Source organism: Perna viridis, chromosome 6 (assembly GCF_037379345.1).
Source record: "Perna viridis isolate PV_CMFRI_1.1 ecotype Kerala chromosome 6, ASM3737934v1, whole genome shotgun sequence".
In the NCBI taxonomy this organism is placed as follows: domain Eukaryota; kingdom Metazoa; phylum Mollusca; class Bivalvia; order Mytilida; family Mytilidae; genus Perna; species Perna viridis.
In genome coordinates this window covers 5,293,314-5,320,237 of record NC_142450.1, presented here as the reverse complement: position 1 = coordinate 5,320,237, position 26,924 = coordinate 5,293,314, and the positions used below count along the sequence as shown (strand labels likewise).

The 26,924-nt window shown below is 30.6% G+C and overlaps 1 protein-coding gene across 5 annotated transcripts in view; it reads left to right on the top strand.

Annotated features, from left to right (window-relative positions):
- Positions 1–2,066: 2,066 nt before the first annotated feature.
- The window catches only part of LOC148613321 (PR domain zinc finger protein 1-like), a 45,685-nt gene continuing 20,827 nt past the window's right edge, over positions 2,067–26,924 (top strand). The window contains exons 1-3 of one of the 5 annotated variants that reach the window (XM_088586655.1): positions 2,067–2,303; positions 3,396–3,476; positions 24,142–24,308. In XM_088586655.1, the coding sequence (XP_088442781.1) occupies positions 3,413–3,476; positions 24,142–24,308 (231 nt within the window). In that variant the 5' untranslated portion in view covers positions 2,067–2,303; positions 3,396–3,412. Of the gene's footprint in view, positions 2,304–3,395; positions 3,477–17,354; positions 17,484–21,029; positions 21,102–23,931; positions 23,963–24,141; positions 24,309–25,467; positions 25,561–26,924 lie in introns of those variants that run through there. The other 4 variants (XM_088586657.1, XM_088586658.1, XM_088586659.1 and 1 more) reach the window with 4 other exon arrangements.

Sequence of the window (26,924 nt, the reverse complement as noted above, 5' to 3'; positions counted from 1 at the left end):
CATGAAATTTCGCAGATAAGTTTTGAAATTTCAAAAATCTGCATTTTTAAATTCATGAAAAGAAACTCAATTAGCCTTAGATACTTAGTAACCTGATGCACCAAGTTCAAAGCATCGCGTGGCCTCCTCACGTTAAAAACATCTGATTAACCTTTTACTCTGTTGGCATCTTATCACTGAATATGAGTTATTACAAGAATAAAGAGTCCCTTTAGGCACTTAGCATAATTACGATTTTACTACCTAGCAAAAAAATGATTTTGAAAAATTGAGGGTGACACGTACTGTTGTCGATAAAGCTAATGCTAATTTTGTCACGTAGTTCTGCCACTGTGAAAGAATGGAGACTTTTTTTCATCATTATTTTCAATATTTAAGACCATGCTAAAAAGTGCAGGTTTCAAATTATCCAATCCATCTTTTCATGCATCTATTTGACCTTCTATAGACAATTCTGTGACCTCAACATGTTAGAAGTGTGACAAAAAATAAGATTTATTACACATTCTATATGTAGATGTGCATACTTTTATTTAAAAAAATAATTAGGAAAGTACATAGCTGGTTCATTTATAATTTTCCCGTCTGGACTCGTCCTGGTTATCTTTTGTCTTTCATAGCACAAACAAGTATGGTTTTTGTACCTAGACTGTCTAAAATTGTGTTTTTTTATCTTATTTAATATTTATTTGCCCGCGTGTATAATCATGTTTGTCATCCACCTCCTATTTCTGTTGATATTTTTAAATTGAGTTTCCTTTGACAATTTTATGCATTTCTGGACCAAACCAAGTTAAGATTTAATATTTATTATACATTGTACCATTTCCAGTCTTTCAGGTAACCTAGGAATTTGTTTACATTTTAATGAATTTTTGATATTGCTAAGTTTTGATGTACAGTCAAACCAGTCTTTAATGACCTTCCAATGCAAAGCAAAGTCATGGTCACATAAGACAGGTGGTCTTTATATACAGGATATATTTATCATTGGCTATTGCTGAATACAGGTTGTTGCTAAGATAGATTTGATTATGTATTTTATTAAAACCTATCTAAATTGATAGGACACAGTTATGATGGGATTTCAGAAAATATCTGGTTTGGACAGGTTTGGGGATAATTCACAGTGTGGTTTGAATAGGTTTCACAGTATTTTTAAGGCTCAAATTAAATATAATGTCTTTACCAGAGCAATACATAAAAGTGTCAATCTAAATTGATAGGACACAGTTATGATGGGATTTTAGAAGATATCTGGTTTGGACAGGTTTTGGGTTAATTCACAGTGTGGTTTGAATAGGTTTCACAGTATTTTTAAGGCTCAAATTAAATTTAATGTCTTTACCAGAGCAATACATAAAAGTGTCAATCTACCCAGCAAACTTTAGATTAAAGTGCTGATATCAATACCAGAAATTTAATTAGTCCAATAAGAATTACTTTACAAGCATCACATTTTCAGCTCATAATTTTGTCATGCTCTTTTATGCTCTTATAACGATTCTTAAAGCTTCATTTTCCCACCATATTTTTTTTTCAATTTTCTTTATGCTTTATATTAGGCTATGCTTTAATACAGTGAAACCTGTCTAAACAAAACCCTTTTGAACATAATTTGCTTGGTTTAAACAGGTGTTTTGTTTAAAAAGTTTCAAAATAAATTTAAACTGCTTTAAAGGGATTTTAAAATGTGTCTGGTTTGGACAGGTTTTTGGATTATTCAGAGTCTGGTTTGGACGGGTTTTTGGATTATTCAGAGTCTGGTTTGGACGGTTTTTTGGATTATTCAGAGTCTGGGTTGGACAGAGTTTTGGATTATTCAGAGTCTGGTTTGGACAGGTGTTTGGATTATTTAGAGTCTGGTTTAGACAGGTTTTTGGATTATTCAGGGTTCAGTTTATACAGGTTTTACTATATAAAATAATTTACCAATTATATAAATGTTAGCTCTGTACTACATGTAGTTCAAAGTTAATTGGGTTCTGCAAGTAATTTTATCCACTTGTTTTTTACACTAACAAGTGAAAGATATATTATTTACAAGTTCTCTATCATCCTAAATTATATAGTTCTGAAAATTTAACAAGACGTAAAGAACTGTACAAATTTGGATCCTGCAGCCCTTTGTTTAGCGTAATTTGAAGAATGTGAGTTAATTCCACCAGTCACTAAAGTGATGTGTTTTTACACTAACGAGAGGAAGATTTAGATGACATTTTTATTTTCAGGGTATATATTGAGATGACAGAGGAAAGATTGATACAGATGTTCATTTTGAAGTCTGATACTGTCATTTTTCTGTGAGTCATGTCATAATTCTCCCACAAATTGAGGAAAGATTTGCATCTTTTACTTGTCTCTACACCTTTTATTTCCCATCACAAACAAAGAGACCAATTACTCATCACGAGAGTGAGAAAAAGTTAAGATTTAGATCCAACTTTACTATTTGTATTAACAGTTACGATACGGTTCACATAAAATTTAATCTTTCGAGCTTCCCCTTTTATGGTTTTAATATGATGTTGTCGGATCTAGACATAAATGGCTAAACGGCTTATGAATAAATTAACACATTGAAATTTTCATTTTTGTCCAAGTCATTGTTATACCTAAATCTCTTGTCAAAAAAATTTACATTCATGATCTGAAAAAATTTTGAAGGTGATAGCTTAAATCAGGTTTGATACAAGACCTTGGTATTAACTGTTAAACGATGCGATGTCTCGTTTAGATATTTGAATCAAATTTACATAATTTTGCTTTTATTATGGAGAAATTCAAAGCAATACATAAACATATATAAAGTAATGACTTGAATTCAATTCTTTTAAGACTCTCTTGCTTATGAATTTTGATTAGAGATTTCCGATTAGACTTGAAATTAACTAGTATAGTCACGCTAAAGACAATTAAACGTGATACAAAAGTTACAAAATCTCTGGTCTGTACGTGTTCTGTGTCAATGCCTTTAAAGATAAAAAACCTTCATAATTGAAGAATGATTTGAAACTTTGCATCGAAATCGTCCCCTACTGAGAAGTTTTCAATGATACGATCCTTTATTTGGGTTCTATGTGAAAACAAGCCATGCAAAACAATATTCTCTCCAGATTTTCCGTTAAGTGTTCAACGTAGATGACATTTGCCTTTGTTAGGTAGGCGGTAACATGTTACATTTGAATCATATCTTAGACCATGTTATTTCTATTCTAAAGTAATGGACAATGATTTGGTTTAGAATTACAATAAAAAATCTTATCCTGATCCCTTTGTTAAAAACAAACGTAACAAAAGCTTAAAAATTTTCAGCCAACTGTTGGGTCTTTACAATGTTTAAATTTTTAATTTGACAATAAAAGTCATCATTCATTATTGTTTATTCATTGTAGAAAGTTGCTTTGGGATCATGGCTAGTCTATGCAACTCTACATCTGAGGGAGATCACATTGTTCAGCAAGAAGAAATAACAAGTAAGTCACATGACTTTTACTAATGAAATTATTGGACATTTAAACTTTCTTTTATTGACTTTCATCCATTCAGAAAAAGATTTAAAGTGAAAGTAGGCGGAGCAGGACAATGACTTTAAATTGTACATAAATAGAGGTGATTTATTTAGAGTTAGATATATAAAAAGTGAAATTTTAAATTTTAAACATGTTATTCATTGATATTATGTGAAGAATTGAAATTTAAGGAGAGAGTTTGAGGATTCACTTGTTAAGGGTATTTAAAGTTTAAATCTTTGTCAACTCAAATTAATATATATCTTTTGGAACTTGACAAGATAAATATTAACATCCATATTTTACAAATTGAAGACGCCAACAAGGAAACAGATTTTCTATTATGTTCACTGTAATTTTGATACATTTAATATGTATTATTTCAAATGATACTTCCTGTTAATTAAAACAAAAAAATCTTAAACAGTATCAAACGTTTAGTCAGTTTAGGAGGATATATACATGTATATATTTGGATTTCCAAATAGGCAGGCTTTCCTGAAGGATGTATTCAGGTAGTGATATCAAATGAAAAATTTGCTTCAGTTATAATTCTGACATTTTATATTGAATTCTTTTTGACTGAAAGTAGCACAATTTTAATGACCCTGTCAAATATATTAAGACTATATTAATGTATCTGGTTTAGTGTAAAATTTGTCACGTACACCAAAAGTGAAAAGAGCTGAAGGACGTTGAAAATAAACGAATAAGATACTTTTATACTTGTTTATTTATTTAATGATTTTTTCTCTCTTTTGTATGCATTTCTTTAGTATTTTGTCCATCATTAAAAAGTTTCACACTGCAACGAAGTTTCTCTTTACATCGTTAATCTCATTCAATTAAGTGCAAATTGCACAGTCCGTCTTACATAATATTATGTTAGGGACATCATTTATAATTTAATTCAAAGCTTTCTTTTAAACTTTCTACCCTGGTATTAAATGTTTAAATAGTTTTTATCAGTATCAAATTTAACGCTTTTCACTTTTATGGGCTTATAAATACTAAGTGAAATAGTGTCATGTTTCAGAAAATAAAGTTGAGAAACTTAATTGTTAGGTGTATCCAAATGCAATTCAAATGTTTTATTTGGAAGGCTTTACAGAGAGAGTATTTACTAGTATACGAACAATTGGGTCGTGTAAGTCACTTGGGAAGAAAATTGAAATTGTGTAATTTGATATAGGATAGGATAGACTAAGAACCTAAAACTACTGTACACTAAGTAAATTTTTAAAAATTTCCTGACTCATGTTCGTTTTGGTCTTAAAAGTCAATTTTGAGAAAATTGAAATTGTAAAAGGAGAGAAATAAAGATAGATAACCCCGGGGGACAAAGATGATGTAGATACAAACCCCTTATCCTAAAATTAATCAGAAATTGTACCTATATTATGGAAGACATAACAAAACACGACTAGGTTTGGTTCTAATGTATGTGTCAACTAAGCACTTTAAAGATGAAGTGAAAATTACTGAATCATGCTCTTTTCTTGTCTTGAAAGTCAATTTTGAAAAAAAAAAAAAATTTAAGAGACTTGGGATGGAGTTAGAGGACCCTAAGGCAATAAGATGATGGAAAGATATGAAGCCCTTATCCTGCTATGAAATTGAAATAATACATATTGGTACATTCCAGCTCTCATGACAAAGCATAACTTGACTAATACTTAACGATTTGTTACAATTTTGAGTAAGTTTCTGTAGGTGGTATATTTATAGTAAGTGTATTTGAGCTGAGCCAATATTCTGTTGATTGCAAAATTTTGGACCAAAAATGTTGAAATCAACATTCACCAAACAAGCAAGACTTTTATACTGGGACCAATGGTGTTCCATAGTATTGAGAGCATGTATCACACTTAATTAGGCAAGGCTTGAAAAATTGTAATTTATTGAAATTGACTTAAATTTTGCACTTTCTTTTTATCTCAATGCATATTTTATAATATATAATAATACATGAATGAGTAGCAACTTTTAAAAGGTAAGGGAGACAAAATTTACATTGAAGGTAAAAAAAAGTTTTCAATCAAGATTTTCTACAGGTGGTAAATTGTAGTACATTAAAGATGTAAAAGCACAAACACTTGCACTGAAGATTAGTTTTTAATTTTTTTTACTTTCCCTTTTTCAGCAGATAACACCTCCCAGTTTTTATCTGTAAATCATAAACTTCTTGATAACAAAATGATCATGGCCAACTTTCCTAATGCAATCATTTAAGCAACATTTGGTTTTGTTGGCATAAAACATTTTCACTTTAAATTAACGCTATAAACACTCCAATACTATTAACTTTCCATGGACAGAATAATACCATGTGTGTCCAAATATTTAAGTGATGGGAGGGACCTCCCTATTAAGTTTTCGTCTCTCGAAGATTTGTGGTCAAGCTTGATCGGTCATAGTGTCATGTCGTTAATTTGTATGAGAACATCTTTGGTTTGTTACCGATGTTCATCGCTACTTGGTTTCATCTTGAATTAGTGTGATTTGCTATATTGTTGGGAGCCATAATGTACATGTCAACATGCAAATATTGGACAATACCTTAGCCCACAAGAAAGAACTGTCCTCACTTTGTTTGATTAATGAGAAGATTGTAAAAGCCGCAGGTTTGTGAGTTGAAATATATATGTTTATTTTGTCAACTTGATACTACAGAGGTATAGCGTATCACTTGGGATGCTTTTTTCTGTAAATTTATATGCTTGAATTTATTTATGATTTGCATTTTAAAGAAGTGTTTTATTCCAATGTGATTGTTTATCTTTTTATCTTATGCATTTGGATTTAAAAAATTGTCATTACAACAATAAAATAATTGATAATATTCCTTGGATGTAATTCAGTGTAATTGTAAATAAGTGTAATGCTGCTACATGTAGTGGAAAGTTACCTCTTTGCATCTTCCATAGTTTTAGCCATGTGCAGATTGATAATCTTTTTTTCTGATGAAAAAATAATAACTTGAAATTCGTCTTTTACATATCCCATTACCAGAAATCTTTATCTTCCTTAAATATTCTTCATTTATCAACATGTTTCTTATCCAGTATACTGTTTCAGTTGTAGGTCCTACTTATGCAATACATATACTTGGTCAATGGCAGATTAAGGGACAGGGTTCCAGTAGATGAAACCCTTTTTTTTGGTAATTGAGGACAAAATTTGGGCAAAAATGAGCAAATACTAATCTGGGACCCCTTTTTAGGTAATTTGCGCTAAATTGTGAAAAAATAAGCAAATAATAGTATGGACCTCCCTTTTGTTACTTTTGTGAAAAATTCCGGCAAAAATGAAAAAATGATTGTCTGGAAACCCTCCTTGTTTTCTAGACTTCCCTCTTTCCAAAATCTGGATAATCCACCAAAAGGTGACTAGGTATCATTTCATTTGCATAAATTAACATATCCAATGTAAATCTTATTAGGTTTATGATATCCAAGGACTTCGTATGTCTGAAATCTAGTTCCTGTATCCTAAGCTTGTTTAACTTCAAACAAATTTGAAGCAGGGGCATCAGTTCAAAGCTCAGATCATCCATTTTGAACAGGTGAATTATAATGACCTCTTTATCATTAGGCATGATTAACTTTGATGCAAAATTATGAAATATCTCTCTTCACTTTGGAAAACAGGATGCAACAGGAGATTTTGTCGGAGATAGATGATAGCGTAAAAACTTCATCTGATTTTATGTCTCTCAATCATATCATATCGTACATGACAGGGATGAGAAGCTATAAATTACGAATGAAAACTGGAATATAATTTGATAAGAAATTTTGCCATTAAATCCTGTTAGTTATTGGCATCAGATTTTAATTATTTTTATTTTTCCACTTGATCTTGAAGAGAAACCATTGACCCAGTAGTTATGAAACATTTAAATTTTGAACCCACTGTAAAGAGGAGGTCTTGTTTTAATAATTAACATGCATTCAAGCAGTTCTGCAAACAAGTGTGATATAATACTCTATAGAATTAGATATGTATCTTAATAATCTGCCCTCCCCCCTAAAATCTGCAGTCAAAATCCGCAAAGATAAAGCTCTACCTGAAATGAAAGTTGTTTCCTTCAACAACAATTACTTCTTATCAGTGGGAAAGGACTGCCATTGTGGTCCTGTCTTGAGTGTGGGATGTTGTGGCTTTGATTGTACATTATGTTAAAAAAAAAAACATGTACCAGTCCATGCAAAATTCAGGCATTGCTTATGGTAGAGGTGATTCATGTCATTGAAAACCCCAATGAAAAAATGATTATTTTTCAGTCATATTTTTATGCATCAGTCTTTATTTCTGTAATCAGATCTCCATTTTTAGCTCACCTGGCTGAAGTCCATGTGAGCTATTGCCATCACTTGGCGTCCGTCATCGTCGTTTTCAATTTTTCAAAACTCTTCTCCTCTGACACCACTTGACCAATTGGAACCAAACTTGGAATGAATGTTCCTTGGGGTATCGTGCATAGAACTGAGTTGGGGATTTTTGATCTGTCAAAAAACATGCCCGCCATTACTAAAAATATAACATAGGGGTCAGACAGTAGTTTTTCACATATATCTCCAAACCGTTAGGTTTAGCCAAATTCTTTTGTGTGGAAAAATGTTCAGCATGATGAGGTCTATCTGTGATCAAATTTTCATTATGATATGTTTAGCCATGTCAGAGTTATTGCTCTTTTTCAACATTGTTTTGCTATTTTGAATGTTATTTCTTTCAAAAATCTTCCCCTCTGACACCACCTGACCAGTTGGAACCAAACTTGGTATGAATGTTCCTTGGGGTGTCTTGCATAGAACTGGTGTGGAGATTTTTGATCCACTGAAAAACATGGCTGCTGTTACTAAAAAAAGAACAAAGGGGTCAGACAATAGTTTTTCACAAGTATCTCCAAAACCGTTAGGTTTAGCAAAATTATTTCTATTGCTGACATGACCCTTATTATAAGGCCTTCAGTAGTCGTCAGAGATCAAGTTGTCAGGTGACTCCTGTAAGAGTTATTGCCCTTGGAAGATGAAAAATGACTATTTTTTTTACAGTTTTCAGCCAATATCTTTAAAACTAATAGAAATAAACTTTCTATCGCTGAAATGATCCTAATGATAGTCCTACCAAAGTCTTCTTGAATCAAAATTGTTGGACAACTCCTTGTCAAATTTATTGCCCTTGAAAGACAAACTTTAACCAGGTGAGCGATTCAGGCTTCTGGGAATCTCTTGTTTGAGAAAATTATACATTCATTTCTTACCAATATCAACCAAATCTAACCAAATCAAAAACAATAACTCTTGCAAAGGGTTAATTTCATACACAATCTATCTATAAAGATTTTTATTTCAAAAGTGACAGTTATGTGGTCTGTAACTGTTTCTGAATTCAAAATAAAAGTGAATTTAGTGGATTTTTGGAATACATGAATCACCTGTCTGATTTTTATAAAGACTGCCACTAAAAAATTTTGTCACTGCATCTTCACCAAGCAAACAACATATATGGGAGACAGAATGACAACTAGTTGGCTTGGAGTCAGAACATTGTATCCAAATGGAGTGACTTGAATAACTGCAGCTATAGCCTGTTGCTTTTGTAAGCTACCACATAAAAATAATGAGTGTCAGGCAGTGGGTGAAACATGGTATGAAAAATGCCCATCATTTTGATAGTGTAATCAGAATCAAGGAAAACAGTCATTTTCCATATCATGCTGGACCACTGAGTTACAATTTCATTGAAATGTATTGAAAATAAACATTTCAAGGGCAGAAAACTCTGTCAAAAACCACATTTTTCTTAGATTCTGTTGAAAAATTTCTGAGCAAATCCAATGATGCATCCTTGTGTGATATCTTATTGTCAGGTCAGTGGGGTTTTGACATGCATGTTTCTGATTTTTCCCATTTTGCCTGATTCTTACAAACACTTACAATTAAATTGTTAGACTAGTACAAAGCTGGACCTGTTCATTTGATAAAATGTTCTCATTCTGATATTCATGAAATGATAGGATGTTAAACTACGGTACATGTACAATCTATCATTCAATCAATTGGGTACATGTATTAAAGATTGTCATATTTTCATAATTTTATGAAGCGCTGATGCCTGATTCCAAATTCATTAACGTAATTGAATTTGGTAATTGTTACTAAATTTATTAATGCTAGAGCCAAAACTAACCCAAAAAATTATACATTATATATTTTTGGTGTCTTTTTAAATTTTTCCAATGAGTTGAGAGAGTAATCAAGGAAACCAAGATTCTAGCAGAAATCAAAAGAATGTAATCCAGGGACAAAGACCAGACATGGAAAATAGACATACACAACAAAGAACATAAATAAATTAAAATAATACATACAAAGTAACAAAAGTAAATGAGCAACTGGGAGCATGGACCAGGTGCACCGGTAGGGTAAGCCTCCTCTGCTTTTCTAGAAACACCTGCTGAGTGCAGACATCAATTTGAAATATTTTAAAATTTGAAAGCCAAACAAAAAAGTTACACTACAGTTATCAAATTAGTTAACTTTGAGATATATAAATTTTTCTAGAATTTTTGTAGGTGCTTATGTTTAAATCCTTGTCATTTTTTTTCCATAGATAGATTTTTGTTTCTGAAAGTAGAATTTTTGAAAATCACCTGCTCCATCCATTGGAAGATGTTAGAGAATGGCAAAGCCAAGAATTGAAATACAATGTAACTTTAAGTTACCAAATTCATGAAGGATAAACTTACTAAATTCAATTACGATAACGATTTTGGAGATTCCAGAACTGTAATTGGCTTGGCAGTCACAATTAGTAAAACCTCTTAGGTTTCAGATTTTAATTAATAAATTTATGGTCACATTTTTATTGAATTTGATACAAATGAAATGGAGTATTTGTAAATGGTATCTCTCAAGATTTTATTTTGTGGTCAGCCGTGGCTTTCAATTTTTCTTACTATAATGAAATAAGCGTAAATGCTTACTTTCCATAGGTGGGCCAGAGGGTCACCAGTGTGGCCCACCTCTTTTAAATTGAAAATAAAAAAATGTTAATACATTCAACAAATCTCACAAAGCTATATAGTCAAATATATGAGTAAATTTATATGATATTTAACATTGTATTATTAACACAAACAAATATGAAGCATATTTTTTTACATTTTTGCTTGAAAAAAGTTGGGATCCCTAGGTTAAGGCCCCCTTTTGTACATTTCTGGATCTTCTACTGCTTTTCCCAGCTTCTACTTGTGCAACTATCAACATGCATTATACAAAACAGTTTAATTTAATCGTCTACAAAGGAAGGAAAATAACAAAAGGATCACGGAATCCGTTTGAAAATGACTTTTACAAATCAGAAATCACAATGTAATAAAAAATAACTTAAGATTTTCTTATTGTATTTACCAACGATTCTCAAGCCAGTGTCCCAGTATCGTTCCATCGATCTTTAAATCAATTGACCCCATGACTCCGCAGCCCGTTAAATTCTAACAATTAGAAATAAATATCTTTGTTGATCTAACTTTATGTGCATGATGCACGATTTCTTTTTGGTTGATCACTATTATTGGAGGAGATTTTTTTAATTGATAGAAAATGTATCATTTACTTGCCTCTGATTAACGATTTTATAAAGGTATATCATTTACCGTGTCTTCTTAATCAGTGAAGAAATCTGAGCCTCTTTTTCATTGATAACAAACTCCCACTTTGCTATCACTGCTCAATAAAGATTCATCAATGTTTAAAGATCATTACCAAATATTTTTTATTGTTTTTTAAATGTTATTTTTTGTTACAGTGGAAAGAAATTCACTCCTTTTGGTAGGGAAGACTTATCTTCCTTTTGCAAAGTTATCTTTCCCCTTTCATTAAGAATTTTTTAGAATGCAATCAATGTAATTATTTTTTTTTAATTTCATATATTTGTTTACATTATTTTTCAATGTATCAATTTTTAAAAATTATTTTAGAGATAATTAATCAAAATATTTAGAAAAAATACAAGACGGTGTGTTAGGTACTGGTACCTTTACCAAGTCAACATAATCTTTACTTGCTTCCTTCAAATATTTTGTTCAAAAGATGTGACTTGCACTTCAAGAATTTCTTATACTGCAGTCTCCATAGAATTAAGCTGTAAGTACTGGTCCATATAAAATTCAGACACTATATTAAAGTGATTCATGGTGAAGGAAAACCGACCGAACAAACAATGTTTTTCAATCTACATATGCTACGTTTTTACTTAACAATTGTCCTTTCCATATTCAGATTTGTACTTCTGAGAAAATCATACATTTATCTCCCACTAAAATCAACCAAATTGAACAAAATCAAGAACAATAACTCTTACAAAGGGCTTATTTCATGTACAATTTATATTAATTTTATCTCAAAAGCGCAACACCCAAATGAAAAACCAAGACTGTTTCTGAGTAAGAAATAAAAGTAAAGTTGGTAGGTTTTTCACATGCATGAATCACCTCCTGTCTGATTTTTATAAAGACTGCTATTTAAGTATATGAACAAGTAATTGAAGATATAAATTGTATCATTGACAATGGAAATAGATCGTGACCCTTTTTTTGTCACTTTTGAGCTAGAAAGTAAGGCCCTTTAATCAAGAAAATATACCCTTGTCATTATGAATTATGGTTCCCAAATTTCTGGCTATTAAATTATGATGAAAAATAAATTTAATGCAACTTTGTCTACTATTGCAACTGTGAAGAAGTGGGTCATAGCATTTCTTATATGCCAGTATACGTAATATTTTTGTACCCATACATTTTAAATTGAATTAATTCTGATTCTAATTCTCTGCTAAAGTAGGTTAACTGATCTTAGTTTTATCATATCAAATACTTGAACAATTTTATATCATTATTTCCCATTTTTTCACATTAGACAAATTCTAGCCACAAACGTTGTTGACAATATCCCACTTCGATACTTTATTTTCCTGTATTTAATGGAAACCAGGCCGAAAAACAATCAGATTTGAAGTGACATCAAGAGTGACCATATAAAGGCATACATTAGTTACCATGGTAACCTTATCATCACAAGACAAAAAAGTTTCATTTTGATTGAAAAGAAAATACGCAATACACCTGAACTAACTTTTTGTTTATTCACTTTACGGAAACCATAATGCTTTGCGGAGCTGGATACTTTTTTCATCCACTTATGACTGTACTTGATGATCGGTTTAGGTTGTTTGTTTCGCCTTGATACTGCAGACATTCCTCCTCGATAATATCATTGCCTAGGTGTTCCAATATGGAAAGTTGTTGATGATAAAATCAGGAAAAACGGGTGGTTTGATTGAGATTTGAAGAGATCAAACCCATGCTGAGCCGGAGAAATATGGGCTTGGTAAAGGATTATGGGCATGTCATGTTTATCTTGAGGTTACTTTACTGTCAGCTTTATCCAGGGGTTATCGTAAGGGTAGTTATAAGTGAAGAATTTTAGGCTTGTTTAGGAAAAGTTGGTGCATTTAGTATTTTATAGATTAGTTGTGAGTGAAGAATTTTATGTATTTGAAGGATGTACTTTTTGTTATCTCTTGTTTTGATGATTAGTGTATTCTATTGTAGTAATTTACTCCTTTTTGAGTTCATCAACATCTATGACCTTTCTGTATCATTGAAACATGTATTTTTTTTTACTCTTTTCCTTGTTCTGCTTCTGTTTTGTTTATTTTAAAGCAACATTGCTTATACGAATGAAAGTCCAGTTTGAAAGTTTTCGTTTATATAACTTTTTATTTCATTGTTGATATGGAGATCTTTATGACACATTTCAACAGGCCCACAGTCAAAACAGTATTTTTTACACCATTTTTTCACCTGATTAGTTACGGGATTATGTAACCATCAAAGTTTTTCTCCAAAATGTCATTGGTTGCCATCTTGAAAATGCCAACTAATATGTTGTGTCCGTCTCCACGATGAAGGAAGGTTTATATCTGTCATTATAGTTATCATTTGCATATTGTGACAGACATTTTATTGACAGATCCATGATTCTGTACACCCGCTCTTTTAATTTTTTTATAATTTTGTGCAAAATTTGGCAAAGTTGGCAGATGATTGCCTAGAACCTCCCCTTCTTTTTATAAATTTCTGAATCCTAACCCCCCCCCCCCAACAAATTTCTGGATCCATCCTGCATGTGAAGCCTAACTCAGCTGGTATATATGAACAGCAACATCTGTTACTTTTGGTCTGTGCTCCAAGGTTTTTAGTGGAATCCAAGGGTTTTCATTTACTAACTGTTTTATGTGCTATATGCTGTTTTTATTTGCTATTTTATATCAATTTCAAAAGTTTAGAATAGTGAAAAATGTGATGAAGTATGAGTAATTCAGAAAAAAAATCAGTTAAGGCCACTTTTTATCCTGAATATCAGTTCAATGAATTATTTATTGTGTAATTCATAAATTGGTCTTCGCTTTTATTATGTACCAAGGTGTCACTTATTGGAAAACAAAATTTCACAAAGCCATGCTATTTTCCACTTGAGTTTATCTTATAATATGTTCTTTTCTTCGACTTTTACTAAGTGACGTATTTCATTTGACAACAACAGGCGAATTTTTCATATTGTGGACCAAGTGGCAGACTAATTTAACTCTCTCAATGTACCTATCAATTTTGATTGAATTAAAACTCGCAAGAAAAATGGTGAAAGTGTTTTTAAAAGGAACATCTTGTTTTTCACCGCGAATGGGTGTCACAGATAATATTGTATAATAGTGTTATTTAGTCAAAAGTCAACTTGTCCGACATCTTAAAAGAACTAGAGAACAAGGATGTCTTTATAAGGATGGGTTTTATTTTCTATTTCAGCCGTTAAAATGGTTAATACACTAGCTAAGTCAACAGTGGCAATGACATTGATCATTTAGCGTCTCTTCTCAGACTATATAATTTGGAATATAGTGGTTCATTTAGGATGGCGACAGTATTGAAATCAACATGTATAGAAAAAGAAAACGAAATTTGTTTCGTCTACGGGAGATGTATAATTTTCTAATATTTAGTTCTGTTTGTATATTCAAAACTTAATCAGTGTAAAATGTTTAAATTATTATAATCTTCAAATTTAAATTATAGACAAGAGTCAGAACTTAATTTTCAATTTTCTCTCGATTTCTAATGTTTTGAATTTTTTCAAAAGGTTAAAATTTGAAATTTCTTAATTTGAAAAAATCATCATTATTTGAGATTACATAACTTGACTTTTGACTTCTACTTTTGAAAATTTTGCTTTTATAAACTTGTTACTTTATAATTTGAAAACTTTATTTTATCATTTTATATTGAAATTCCTATCATTTTATCTAATCCAATGAATAGAATGGTGCTGTTTCTATCTTTCTGAAGCTTCCTGCAAAGATTTATTTCATTCATAATTTTTTTTTCATATAAAAATTTTGTGTGTTTTTTTGGCAGAAGTCAGGAAGCTTGTTATAATGCATGACTTAAGTCCCTTATTTATTTCACCTAGACCATGAAACAGGGTTGTGTACATAATCTGGTACAACCCCCCCCCCTTTCCCGCTTGATTTGACCATGGACCAGGGTCTTTTACATTTTGTATATTGTACAAACCCCCCTTATTTAACTTAGACCATGGCATGATGCAAATTTCAACTCCGACTATTTTGTTATAGACCATGAAATAGGATGATATGCATGATGTATGCTTCAAGACCCCCCTTTAAGTAGATGGTGTGTATGATGTCTTGTTTTAGCCTATTATTTTACTTTACAGTCATATCTTTCTAGTTTCTAACATCATAAACCTGTAAAATACAGGTCAATACTAACATTGAAACAATTATTGGGAGAGAGTTCTTTTTTAAGTAGACTTATTCAAGTCACTAAAACTAATGAAACAATTGGTTCTCATGTTCAATTTACACCCTCTTCAATTCCAAACAGTATAAATATTCTTTCATTTTCCACAGATTTTAAAATCATTACAGTGGCATTTATTCACTGGCTATTGGCCCAGTGGGGATCAATTAAGACACTTCCTCACCTGTGGAGCTACCTGTCACAGGTGTATAGCAGGTATATCACCTGTCCAAACTTCAAGTGACCAATCGGTGTCTTGATATGACCACCCACTGACCAATGATGATAAAGCTAGCTATTAATATGTCAGACTTTCTTCAATATTTGAGATAGGGAGTGAAATATCTGTCATTTTTTAGTGATTTACCTTTGAATCTTTTGAATCTGTTGGATATAAATCCAAAAAGGGATTAGAAACAAAAGTTTAAATTCCTTTGTCTTTGAATTGGAATTTATTAATTTTAACTTCACAGTTTTATATTCCTCGATTTTGGAGTTGATACATAAGTCAAAAATGATATTTTTCTTTTGATATTTGGCATTTAATAGTAGATTCTTGAAAATGTTTTTTTTTTATTTTACTTAAATGCTTTTGTGTAAATCATTTAATGCCAACCCACTGAAAAGCTTCTTAATGAAGAATACAATTTCAAAGGTGTCTATTTCACTTAATTGATAGGTAAAAATGTCAACTGTTTGTTTTTACAAATGCATGTAGAAATGCAGACTGCATAAGAGAAGTTTTCTGTACATTTTTGCTTCCAAAGAATACATTATTTGAATATTATTATTCCCAATATAGTTCCTTCAAAATACTATTACCCATATAAATAAGATGTTTCATTTAACATAGTCAAAATATGAGAAAGCACTTCATTATCTAAAAAAAATATGAAATACATGTATCTATAACTACTGGAATAGCACTGTATATTGTTTTATCACAAGATTTTTGTGTGTTTTTTTCCTTCATGTTAAAAATTTTGATAAAAACAATTCCATTTAAAACAAAAAAGATATGATTCATTATATGATTAATTTGAAGGCAGATAGTGTGAAGTTTGTCCCTTTTCCCAAATACATCTAATATTATAATCCTATTAATAATATTTGCAGATTAAAGTATTTTATCATAGGCTCTAACAGTGAATCCACAAAAAGTTCAGTATTTAGAAATGGTATTTAGATGATAATAAATTATCACAGAGTCAGAGATAAAAGTTATAGTGAGTTTAAAATGATTCACAAAATGGAAAAATGATAAACATTATGATATAAGGCTGTGAAAAATTAGGATAAAAACTGATAAATGGATTGAAATTCAAAACTTAGGGATAAAAATGAAAGGGTTATAAATTAATGGGGAAAGTTACCTCATCATGAATATATGTTATTTACATTTTAAATGATCTCCCACTGGAGCAAATATTGACTTGAATTACCTAATACATTCTTTTTACTTTGTAATATTTAGCTAATCTAGATGTTACAAATATTGTACATGTAGTATAATTTGTTCTACTGTTATAATCCTGTGGTATATTCAGTACTGAAATAGTCTTGTTGAATCTAAATTGCAGAGCTGAAGAAAATAGCAATTAATTGTTGATTTTCTGTTTGTTTATCATATTTATGTTAAACTGTAGGCTTGTATTAAAAGAAATCATTAGTAATCCATTTCAACTCAGCAGCCAATCAGCTTCTAAGCTTCCACACTGAACTATCATCTGATTGCTGGGGAAATTGACAATGAAATTGATTATCTGCACAGACAGCATGAAATATACATCATGTATTCTAATCACAGGAAAAACGCCCACTTTATGGTAAAAAATCTCTAAGTAGAAAACAACAATCGAAGTCTTTCCGTAGATTTCCATTAATTTTTCAAACTTCACCTCATTTTAATCAAATAAATGTGTCATTCAATAGAAAAGATGCAATATAATAAAATTGTCTCAGCCCACCTATTGAGGCCAGGTAAAAATTAACTCACCTGGTTAAAAACAATTGGTATCTGTTATTGTAAGGTGTAAAGATGCTTTACAGAAATTTTCCAGGATTTAAACGAAATTTTAGGATGAGTAAGTTCATTTATTTGATGTACTAATTAATTAATTAATGAGTTCAATATATGTATATTTTTAGCTTAATTTGTTATTGAAAAACTTGGAATTTATGTTGTAAACCCTTGTAATTGCATGGTTTAATGATTATAAGTTGTTAATTAGCAGATATGTAAATTGTTATTAGCTCATTAATTAGCTGATTATGTAATAATGCATTTCATTATATTTGAAATATGAAAGTTTATTTGTCTAAAATAAACTTTTGATATGCACATATATTTGTCAGTGTCAATTTCATGAATTTAAATTGTAAGTCTTTTTTCAACAGAAAATTAAATTTTTTGACTATTTTAATTGGTGTTTGAAACCCACGAAAATTTAAATACCTTAAACAAAAATTCATTCAAAGTATTAAATTTAGACGTCTCCCATTAAATGAATGAAAATTTTAAATTCATGTTTTAGAATGCAGGAAAATGAAACATTACCTGGCAAAAAAGAGAATTATTTATTGTGAAAGTTTTATTGTTTATTTATTATTCTCTTAAGAGTTTGAATTGGATATGTAAGGAAAATCATCTTTCTCATTTAAAACATACTGTGTAATGTTTGAATGTCATAAATTTTCTTCTTAATGAACCTTGAGGGTTTTCAATGCCCTGTTAAATACAGTACTGGTCATTAATACAGTGAAACCTGTCAAAACCAAACCATGAATAATTGAAAACATATCTAAACTGAACCCTGAATAAACCCAAACCTGTCTAAACTGAACCTCAAATAAACCAAAAACCTGTCTAAACAAAACCATGAATTAACTGAAAACCTGTCTAAACTGAACCCACAACAAACTGTATACCCGTCTAAGCCAGTCACTGTTAGAATTCCCTTTTTAATTTTAAATTGAATCTGAACTTTGGTAAATTAAACATGGTCTAAACTGAACAATTCTACAGTACAGATGGAGTTTGGTTTAGACAGGTACCTGTGTATATATAAACAAGAAACACGAAGAGTGGGGCTGTTGTATTAGAAAAAAAATTCAATTTTGTTTTATTTTAATTCATTCTTATATATATTTACATGCTTTATTCTGTTAAACCAGAGAAGTAGCAATTCTATACAAACAGTATTTCATCTATTCTGTACGATCTGATGAGTACAGTCTTAGGTGGATCCAAGGGGGCAGAATCTGCCCCCCCCCCACCCCCTCCTTTTATGCTCCAAAAGTTTGGTTGAATAAGTAGAAAAAAAATTGGAAATCATTGGAGCCCTCTCTCCTTTTGGATTTTCTAGATTTGCCACTGATAGTCTTAATGATATATGAAAACAAGAAACACAAAGTGTTGGAACATTAGCAAAAAAAGAAGATCTAGCATTAAACATTTTTTTTATTATTATATTTTTTTGTAATTCATACTTAAATTGATTGTTAGTTAAAGCAAATCAGAGGAAAAGAGGAAGGCATGACTTTTCACATATAAAGAAAAAAAAAATTAACAAAAAGAAGGGGTTTAAAATTTGGCATTTTAAAGTAACCTAGACCCATATTGTATCAGATTGATTGTTACCCAAATCCACCTTGATGACATATCGAGTTGTTTAACAGTTGTGTAACTGCATGGTATTTTGTTACAGGTACTTTTTTTTATTATTATTTCAACGATGCAAAATAATGAGCATTGTGCAATCGTTAGTATCCAGTTCGAAATGAAACATTGTCATATAATTAATAGAGTTTTGTTCGATTTTCTCTTGAAATTTCACAAAAATTTTAACTGATATTCATCTTTTCATTATAACATCAACACATGTTGCAATACTGGTAAAATAGTAGTGAAACAATCTGTCGCCGATGCGCTTTCTTCTGCCTAGTGACATTTTTTATCTTATCTACACTGTAAATTAAGACTTGTTTTTGATATTTCATTTATTAATTTTTTGTTTATTGAACACGTCTCAGCTGGCTTCTATTTAATTGATATTATCTACAAAGTTTAGATTGAAAAAGTGTGCCATTGTTGAGTGAGTTGTTGAAATATTTATGATTGATTTGGCAGTGCAAAGGGTTAATATGAAATATAAGAACTGTACATCAACTGATATTGAATATACCCTTTGCTATTTAACAAAACTAAGAGTTGTAAAGTAACAGGTGTAATTGTAATATACATGCTACTAACATGCAGCATTTTTTAAGGCCATATCAAAGTAATTGTAGGATTCTTATGCTTAGATCCCAGTATGAATTTCCACCAGACTAATTTCTGTACACATATATATATATAGATGTTATTGACATGCATTGTTTTTAGTTCAGGTTAAAAAATGTTAGATTTTTAAGCTCACATTCCTATATGAATTTCCACCAGTCCATTATCTGTAGGTGTACATGTTTTAATGTTATTAGTGTACAGGGTTTTTAGGTCAGGTCAAAGTAATTGTTAGTTTCTTATGCTGCCGTCCTTGCATCAACATTCACCATCCCATTTTCAGTAGAAGTACATATTTACATGTTTTTAGGCCAGATCAAAGAAATAGTTAGATTCTTACGCTTATATTTCTGTATGAATTCCACCAGTCCAATTTCTGTAGATGTTCATATTTCAGTATTTAGATGTTATTGACATGCACTGGTTTTAGGCCAGATCAAAGAAATATTTTAACTCTTATACTCACATCCTTTCATAAATTTCCACCACCGCTTTCTCTGTAGACATACATACTTACATGGTATTAAAATGTAACATTTTAATGTCATATGAAGTTAATTTTTGTGGTTGCCAATTTTTGAGGATTCTGTCAATGGAACATATTCACGGATATCAATTTTCGCAGTTTAAAAAAAAAAATATGTGTGTTATAAATCAATTTCGTAAGTACTATTTTTCGCCCCTTTCAATCCACTGCCAAAACAGCGAAAATTAGAACACCACAAAAATTAATATTTTTACAGTATTCCACTAAAATGAAGAATAAATATGATGCTATTTAAAGGTAAACTTTGATTTTCATACTTATACCACTGTATAATTTATGGTAGTTACATTCCCTCCCCTTCTTACCCCATTTATTAGTTTTCAGGCCAATTGAAATTCATATTTAGTTTCTCATTTTCAGATCCTAATTTTTTATTTTTGAACTTTGAGTTTGTGACACGGTTCATTTAGATTATATATATATTTCCCATTTGATTGAAACACTTTTAAAAATAAATTTTGCAGTCTAAAGGTTATTATTGTTCATCAGTTGTATTATTATGAAAATTCCTCCTCCACTTTTAATTTTTGGTTTGGAGGATAGGAATTTGATAATTTACTTGGGGTGGACTTAAATATAGGAACAAACTTTTCATAATGGGTAAAAAAGACATGGCAGAAAGTGCTAATTACAACAAATAATAAATTTACAGCAAGTGAAATAGCTTTCTTCAGGGAATTGCAGTGGTCTTCTCTCGATTGAATGACCATTACCTGATGAAAAATGCCATGGTGGCCGAGTATCAAAGGTAGTTAAATAGAAAATTGACAAGAAAAACTTTCTGTTATTCTATAGGTATTTGAAGCTGTTTCTGACAGACAGTTTAAATGTCCTTGGCATTTATCCATTTAACTACCTATGACAGATCTTCAGGTAACTGTAATATCCTGAAATTAACTTTTTTATTCGCTGTAATACAACACTGAAGCACAGTTCTTCCCTATGAAATATATTCATAAAAACTTATGAATAGAAAGTTCTTTCTCAGGATTAAATAAAAATTGTAAAATAATCTGGCCAATATTTTTGACAGGGCTAATTTCCTAAGTAAAATCTGAAAAAAAATCGGCTGGTGTAAGTCTCTATATTTATAAGTGCTAGAGCACGAACTTCCAAATTTTAACAGTTGTAGTGTATACTAGAAAGTAAACCTGATAACGAGTCATGTTCAGAAACCCCTTATCACAATCGTATAGATGAAAACTTAAGTGAAATATAAAAATTTTATCAGAGAAATTTAATTGCTTGTTGGAGATGGCAGATTTAAGATGAAATAGATGTTCTTTTGACCTGCTGATTACTGGGTTGGTTTCTTTGATATTTTTATGCTATGTCTAAACACTAAGATATAATCTTATCCTACAGGATCCTCGTCTTTTTTTAATATTTCCTGCTCGTGATTTTTTTCTCATACTTATCTAATAATCATAATTTTTTTTCTTTTCTTAAGTTTTCGAATCATAATTTTTAGATGAGAGGTTGTTTATTAATCTTAATGGGAGCCATTTTTTTCTTTGTAAATCCCTGTGTCTGGATCTGCTGTTTCGCAAGACTTCGGCCAGATGAGATTTTAGTCGTATCATGAACTTTTCTTCTGATAATTTCTAACCACTACCCCGTGAAGACTGACAGATAAAAGAGTGAAAAATTACACATTTATGAGATAAAATATGAAATATTACAATCTTCCGACACCAATTTTGATGAGCTGGATACCTATTTTTCTTCTTTGCAAGTAAAACCTTGTCAGGCCATGATGTCGAAAGTCCACAAGATACTGAATAAGTGTTATTATGTTTGATAACGATTTCATTTCTTGTACAGACAGGCCTTGCAGATACTGTTTGCTTAAGATATGGAGCTATCTTCTCTGTGGGTTCCTGAACTACATCCCAAAATGATAAAAATATGAAAATGACCTTGGAGATAGAAGTGAAATGTGTACTTTCTTTAAATAAAACTTTTGCACAGCAACGTACGGTTTGTAGGCAGAAAAATGTAAGAAAACTCATGTCAGGAAACTTCTGAGTGTGGATAATGGTCTGCAAAAAGACATTAAAAACCTTTATAAAACATATAAATGCAACTTGTACAAGAAAGTGAATGTGTACTTCTAAAGCCATATTATCTTGTTTTACATGAATGGTATGAATTGGCTGATTCTAAGTCCAGTTACTCTGGTACATAGTCTGAATACAAATGATGAAGGGACAGAAAACTGTTTCTATTGTTCAACTTTTTGGATAAGGAACCAGACTAAGGTTTTCAAGGGCCTTCAGTAAAATGGGCCTCAGTCTTTGATAACTCCATGCTTTTTCTCCTTGAAAAGTTCTTATCATTGATAAAAAAATAGTGTACTTTTACCAGTATTTTTTATCTCTTGAATCACACACACTTAACATTTTTTTAGATATTTTGTTGCTTATTTTAAAACTTACAAAATCTTGTATTAACACATTAAACTTAGTTATAATGTGGGTTATGGATAACACAAATATTTTAATGACTGGCCCAATAAATCAATGTATCCCCAGTTATATGACTTAGTACAATAAAGTTACCTCCCCTGCATATGAGTGCCAAGTACCAGATTATTATACTATCTTTATACTATCATTTCATTATAGACTATTTTAAAGTTTTGTGATGATAAACGGTGAAACTTGTCTAAATCAGACCCTGGGTAATGCAAACGGACTGTCTAAACCAGACCCTGGGTAATGCAAAACAAACTGTCTAAATCAGACCCTGGATAATACAAACAACTTGTCTAAACCAGACCCTGGATAGTACAAACAACCTGTCTAAACCAGACCCTGGATAATGCAAACAGGCTGTCTAAATCAAACATATTTAAAAGTCCTTTAAAATTAATTTAAATGTATTTTACCTTGGTAAACTGAACACCTGTCTACACTAAACCAATTTTAAAGTCTGAAAGTGGTTACATTTAGAGAGGTTTCGCTGTAAAAAAGTTAGTCCTCTCCTTTAGAGTAGGGTATGGAAAACACAAATGTTTTTATGACTGGTTTAATAATACAGTGTATCAATTTTGTTAATAAGTTGTAATACTATTTTGAGTAAACAAAAGAACACATTTTATGAATTCCTGTTTTACCAACAAAAAATCATAAGAAGCTAATATTAAATTGAACTTGAATTGTGTTTTTTGTTTCAGATATTTATCTTTTATTACATGTTTATTGCTAATGCATGTTTATTATTTGGAAATGTAGCTTTCTATGCATTCGCACTTCACCGTTTCTTTAGGATAGTTGTATCTGTTTTAATCATCAAAAACAACCATCCTTTTCAAATAAGGAAATATTTTTCTCCCAGAAATTTTCCTTGCATTGGTTTTGTTTTCCTGGTCTTCTCTCCAGTTCATTGAGAAACTGAAAGTAGACATTTAGGTTATCTGCATTTAAGGAAATTAATAAGTACAGGTATCATGTTCTTAAAAAAAACACTGTCATGTACTTTCAGGCACCCTCCTTTTTTCTTGTTTGAACACTTAGATAAAAGGTGCATTTGTCATTGTTCAGGAAATTATGTAATGATAAGGGTAGAAACCAAGACTTTCAGATTCAGCAATATATCACCAAAAAAAAATTTGTTTTGTGTTCATGTAAGGAAATGTCAAGAAAAAAGGGAAAATTTTGGTATTTAAGGATTTCAGATGGATTCTGTTTTCAGTCAGTTGTTTGACTAGGGTAAAATGGAGGTCTTCAATGGTAAGTTTGCTCTCCAAAGTGCTCTTACTTCAGTTTTGGGTAGCTTTTTTGTTAATCAGCTTTAGCTTTGTGGATTTTTGTTGAACTGTTGATTTCAGCAAAACAGAGCAAGGCAATGATAAAAACCATTTTATTTACAATTTTGATGAAGCTGTTAGAATTTTCTATTGTGTTTTCAGATATGGACGACAACTGGGATATATCAAGCTTGAAAGAGGATGATTTTGAAGAATTTTGTGTCTATATCGTCCATGACAGAGCCTGCGAGAGGGTCTGCCCAAACAGAGCCCAGGCATCTTTGCCCAGAAATCTGACACTGAAACCTTCACAAAACACAGGCAGTAAAGTAAGTATAACTGGTTAACCATTCATGAAAAATGGGGGGATAGTTTATGATCAACCTATGAGCTAAAACATACTTCTTAGCTATATGAATCTTGTGTCTTCATGTGTGAAGGGTTAGGGAAGGAATGAACTACCTAATTTTCTTTTATCTTGTGCAGGTTGTAATTTTAGCTACTTTTATCTAAAATGTTGATAGAGAAAAAACTTTCAGTTAAAAAGGGTTAATATCAACAGATGCAGGTTGATAGTCGACATTTGTTCTTGTGCAAATCATCATGTGATTATCATTCTAGTTAAGAAGGTTTTAAAGTTATAATTTCTATATCTTCTTTAATCAATTTTTTACATGTAGTATGTCTTTACTTTTATTTCTTAGACCTTTTTGCAAAAAGATAAAAGTTTATTAAATGACCATTTGTAATTATTGTATATAAGTATTGGACAGCGAAATTATCAATAGGATTTGTACTATGGTCAGTAGGACTTGTACTATTTGTCAGACTTTTCAGCTTTTCTCTAAAAAAAAACTACAATAAAACCTTAACCAAATGCTGAATAATTCAAAAACCTGTCTAAAGCAGACACATTTTAAAATCGTTTTCTATCAGTTTCAATGCATTTTTTAACTTTTGAAAATTGGACAACTGTACAAACTGAACCAATTCTAAAGCACAAAATGGGTTTGATTGTCAGATTTCACTGTAGTTATACAGAATATTTTAACTGATCTTGATAATTCTCGGTGTAATACTTGCTTTTATAAAATTCCTGTATTAAAAAAATATTTATTTTTAAATGCATATAGAAGATATTTTTATATCATTCTTTGATTTATGCTTTAAATAGATGGATATTTACGATTTCCAGGGTCAAATAATTTCAACCTTGTGTTTAAATTTCAATTAATCTTTTACTCATCAGTGAAACCTTCTTCTTAATAACAACTGTCTTATCAGTAATTATGATTTACTTCTGTAAAAAATGAGTTCTTGCTATTTACCTGTGGAAGCCACTACCCTGAGTTCAGATTAAAAGTGGGAAAAGTGTTTTGACAAGGGTTATCTCCCCCTTATCGGATTAATCACAAACTTCAAAGGTTTTGGTTAAATGTTAAAACAGCAACTCTCTTGTTTTAAATATTTAAAATTAGACGGTTTGATTAGGTTATCAGAATTTAACAGATTTATTGGTGGAAGAGGTTATATTTGCTATCTTTTGGTTGAATTGTGAAGAGAGAGACATAATTTCTTCAGGTAGGAGTGTATTGATATTTTGAATTTAAAAAGTAAAATTTTTGCTGTCAGTATTTTGAAACTTGTATATTTTTTTGTGATTTAAATTTCAATTTTCCAGTTTGGATTTAAAGAAAGCAATAACTGATGAATAGGAAAGAAAATTTATGATTTTCAAATTAAAAAATCAGTGTATTCGGTTTATAGAAACTTCATTTTTTTTTTTTATTCAAATCTTTAAATTTTTAGGTTAAGTCTTAAAGGAGACTATTGTAGATGATTTTGCTAAAAGTTATTTAACAACTTCAAATAAACATTTATGACTATTTCAAGGTCCCCTATGAAGAAATGAAAAAGTGACATCGTGACATTAATTTGTAGTATACATAAACTTGATTCATTTTACAGTTCAAATTAATCATAGGAAATTTTATCTTATCTTAATATCTCTACATCCTATTTTATAAGTTTATGATTTCATAAATTTAACCGGAAAATTTATGCTTAAATCTGCTGTTATAAATTAGTTTGTAGATATTGTCAAGAATTCTTGCTGATTCTTCCGTTCCTTATAAAAGCTCCATAATAGATTTTGTTCTGGTTGCTGTTACAAGGGTTAAAAGCTTTCGAGAGATAATGATACTTTATGTAAATTTAGATTCAACAAGAGTAATTTAATAACATTTTTCTAAAAGTGTTTAACTGTATATCATAAAAAGTCCTGACTTTAAAATACAAGTTGATACCATGCATGTTTTGTGTTATATGCATCATTTATGTCTCCTATACAAGTTGTAGCTAGCCTTAGACTTTTATAAACATTTTTGTGATTATACTTTATAATTATTGTTTTTGTTATGGCATAATCACCTCAAGGTCATCTTCTGGAGTAAAATGTTTATATATCAAACCATGAAACCCTGTTTCATCGAATTTCATTTGTTTTTCATTATGTAGGAGTAATCTCTTTTTGATTTTATCAATTTAATCATCTTTGAAGTGGGTAGTTAAAAAAGGTGTGTGAACTCCACCACCCTCCCCCCCCCTCAAAAAAAAAAAAAAAGGAAAAAGAAATTTTATGGCATGAAATTATAAGTTTTCTCTATGGATACCCTCCCAAAATTTTGTCATTGCCCCCTCCCTACTTGCAATTCTAGATCAACCCCTCCTGAGAAGTTAAAAGCATTTATAAACCTCAGAATGCTTTCCATTTTCAAACTTTTTACCCTATTAATAAAGATTTGTAAATTGTGAATTGAACCAAGAAGCTTAAAAAGATTGTGATAATTCAAATGCTCATTTAAAATTAAATAAAATTTTGTATTTTTAAAGAACTACTTTGGTTTTATTCATAAGTTATATTTCATATACTTCCAATTGTGTCA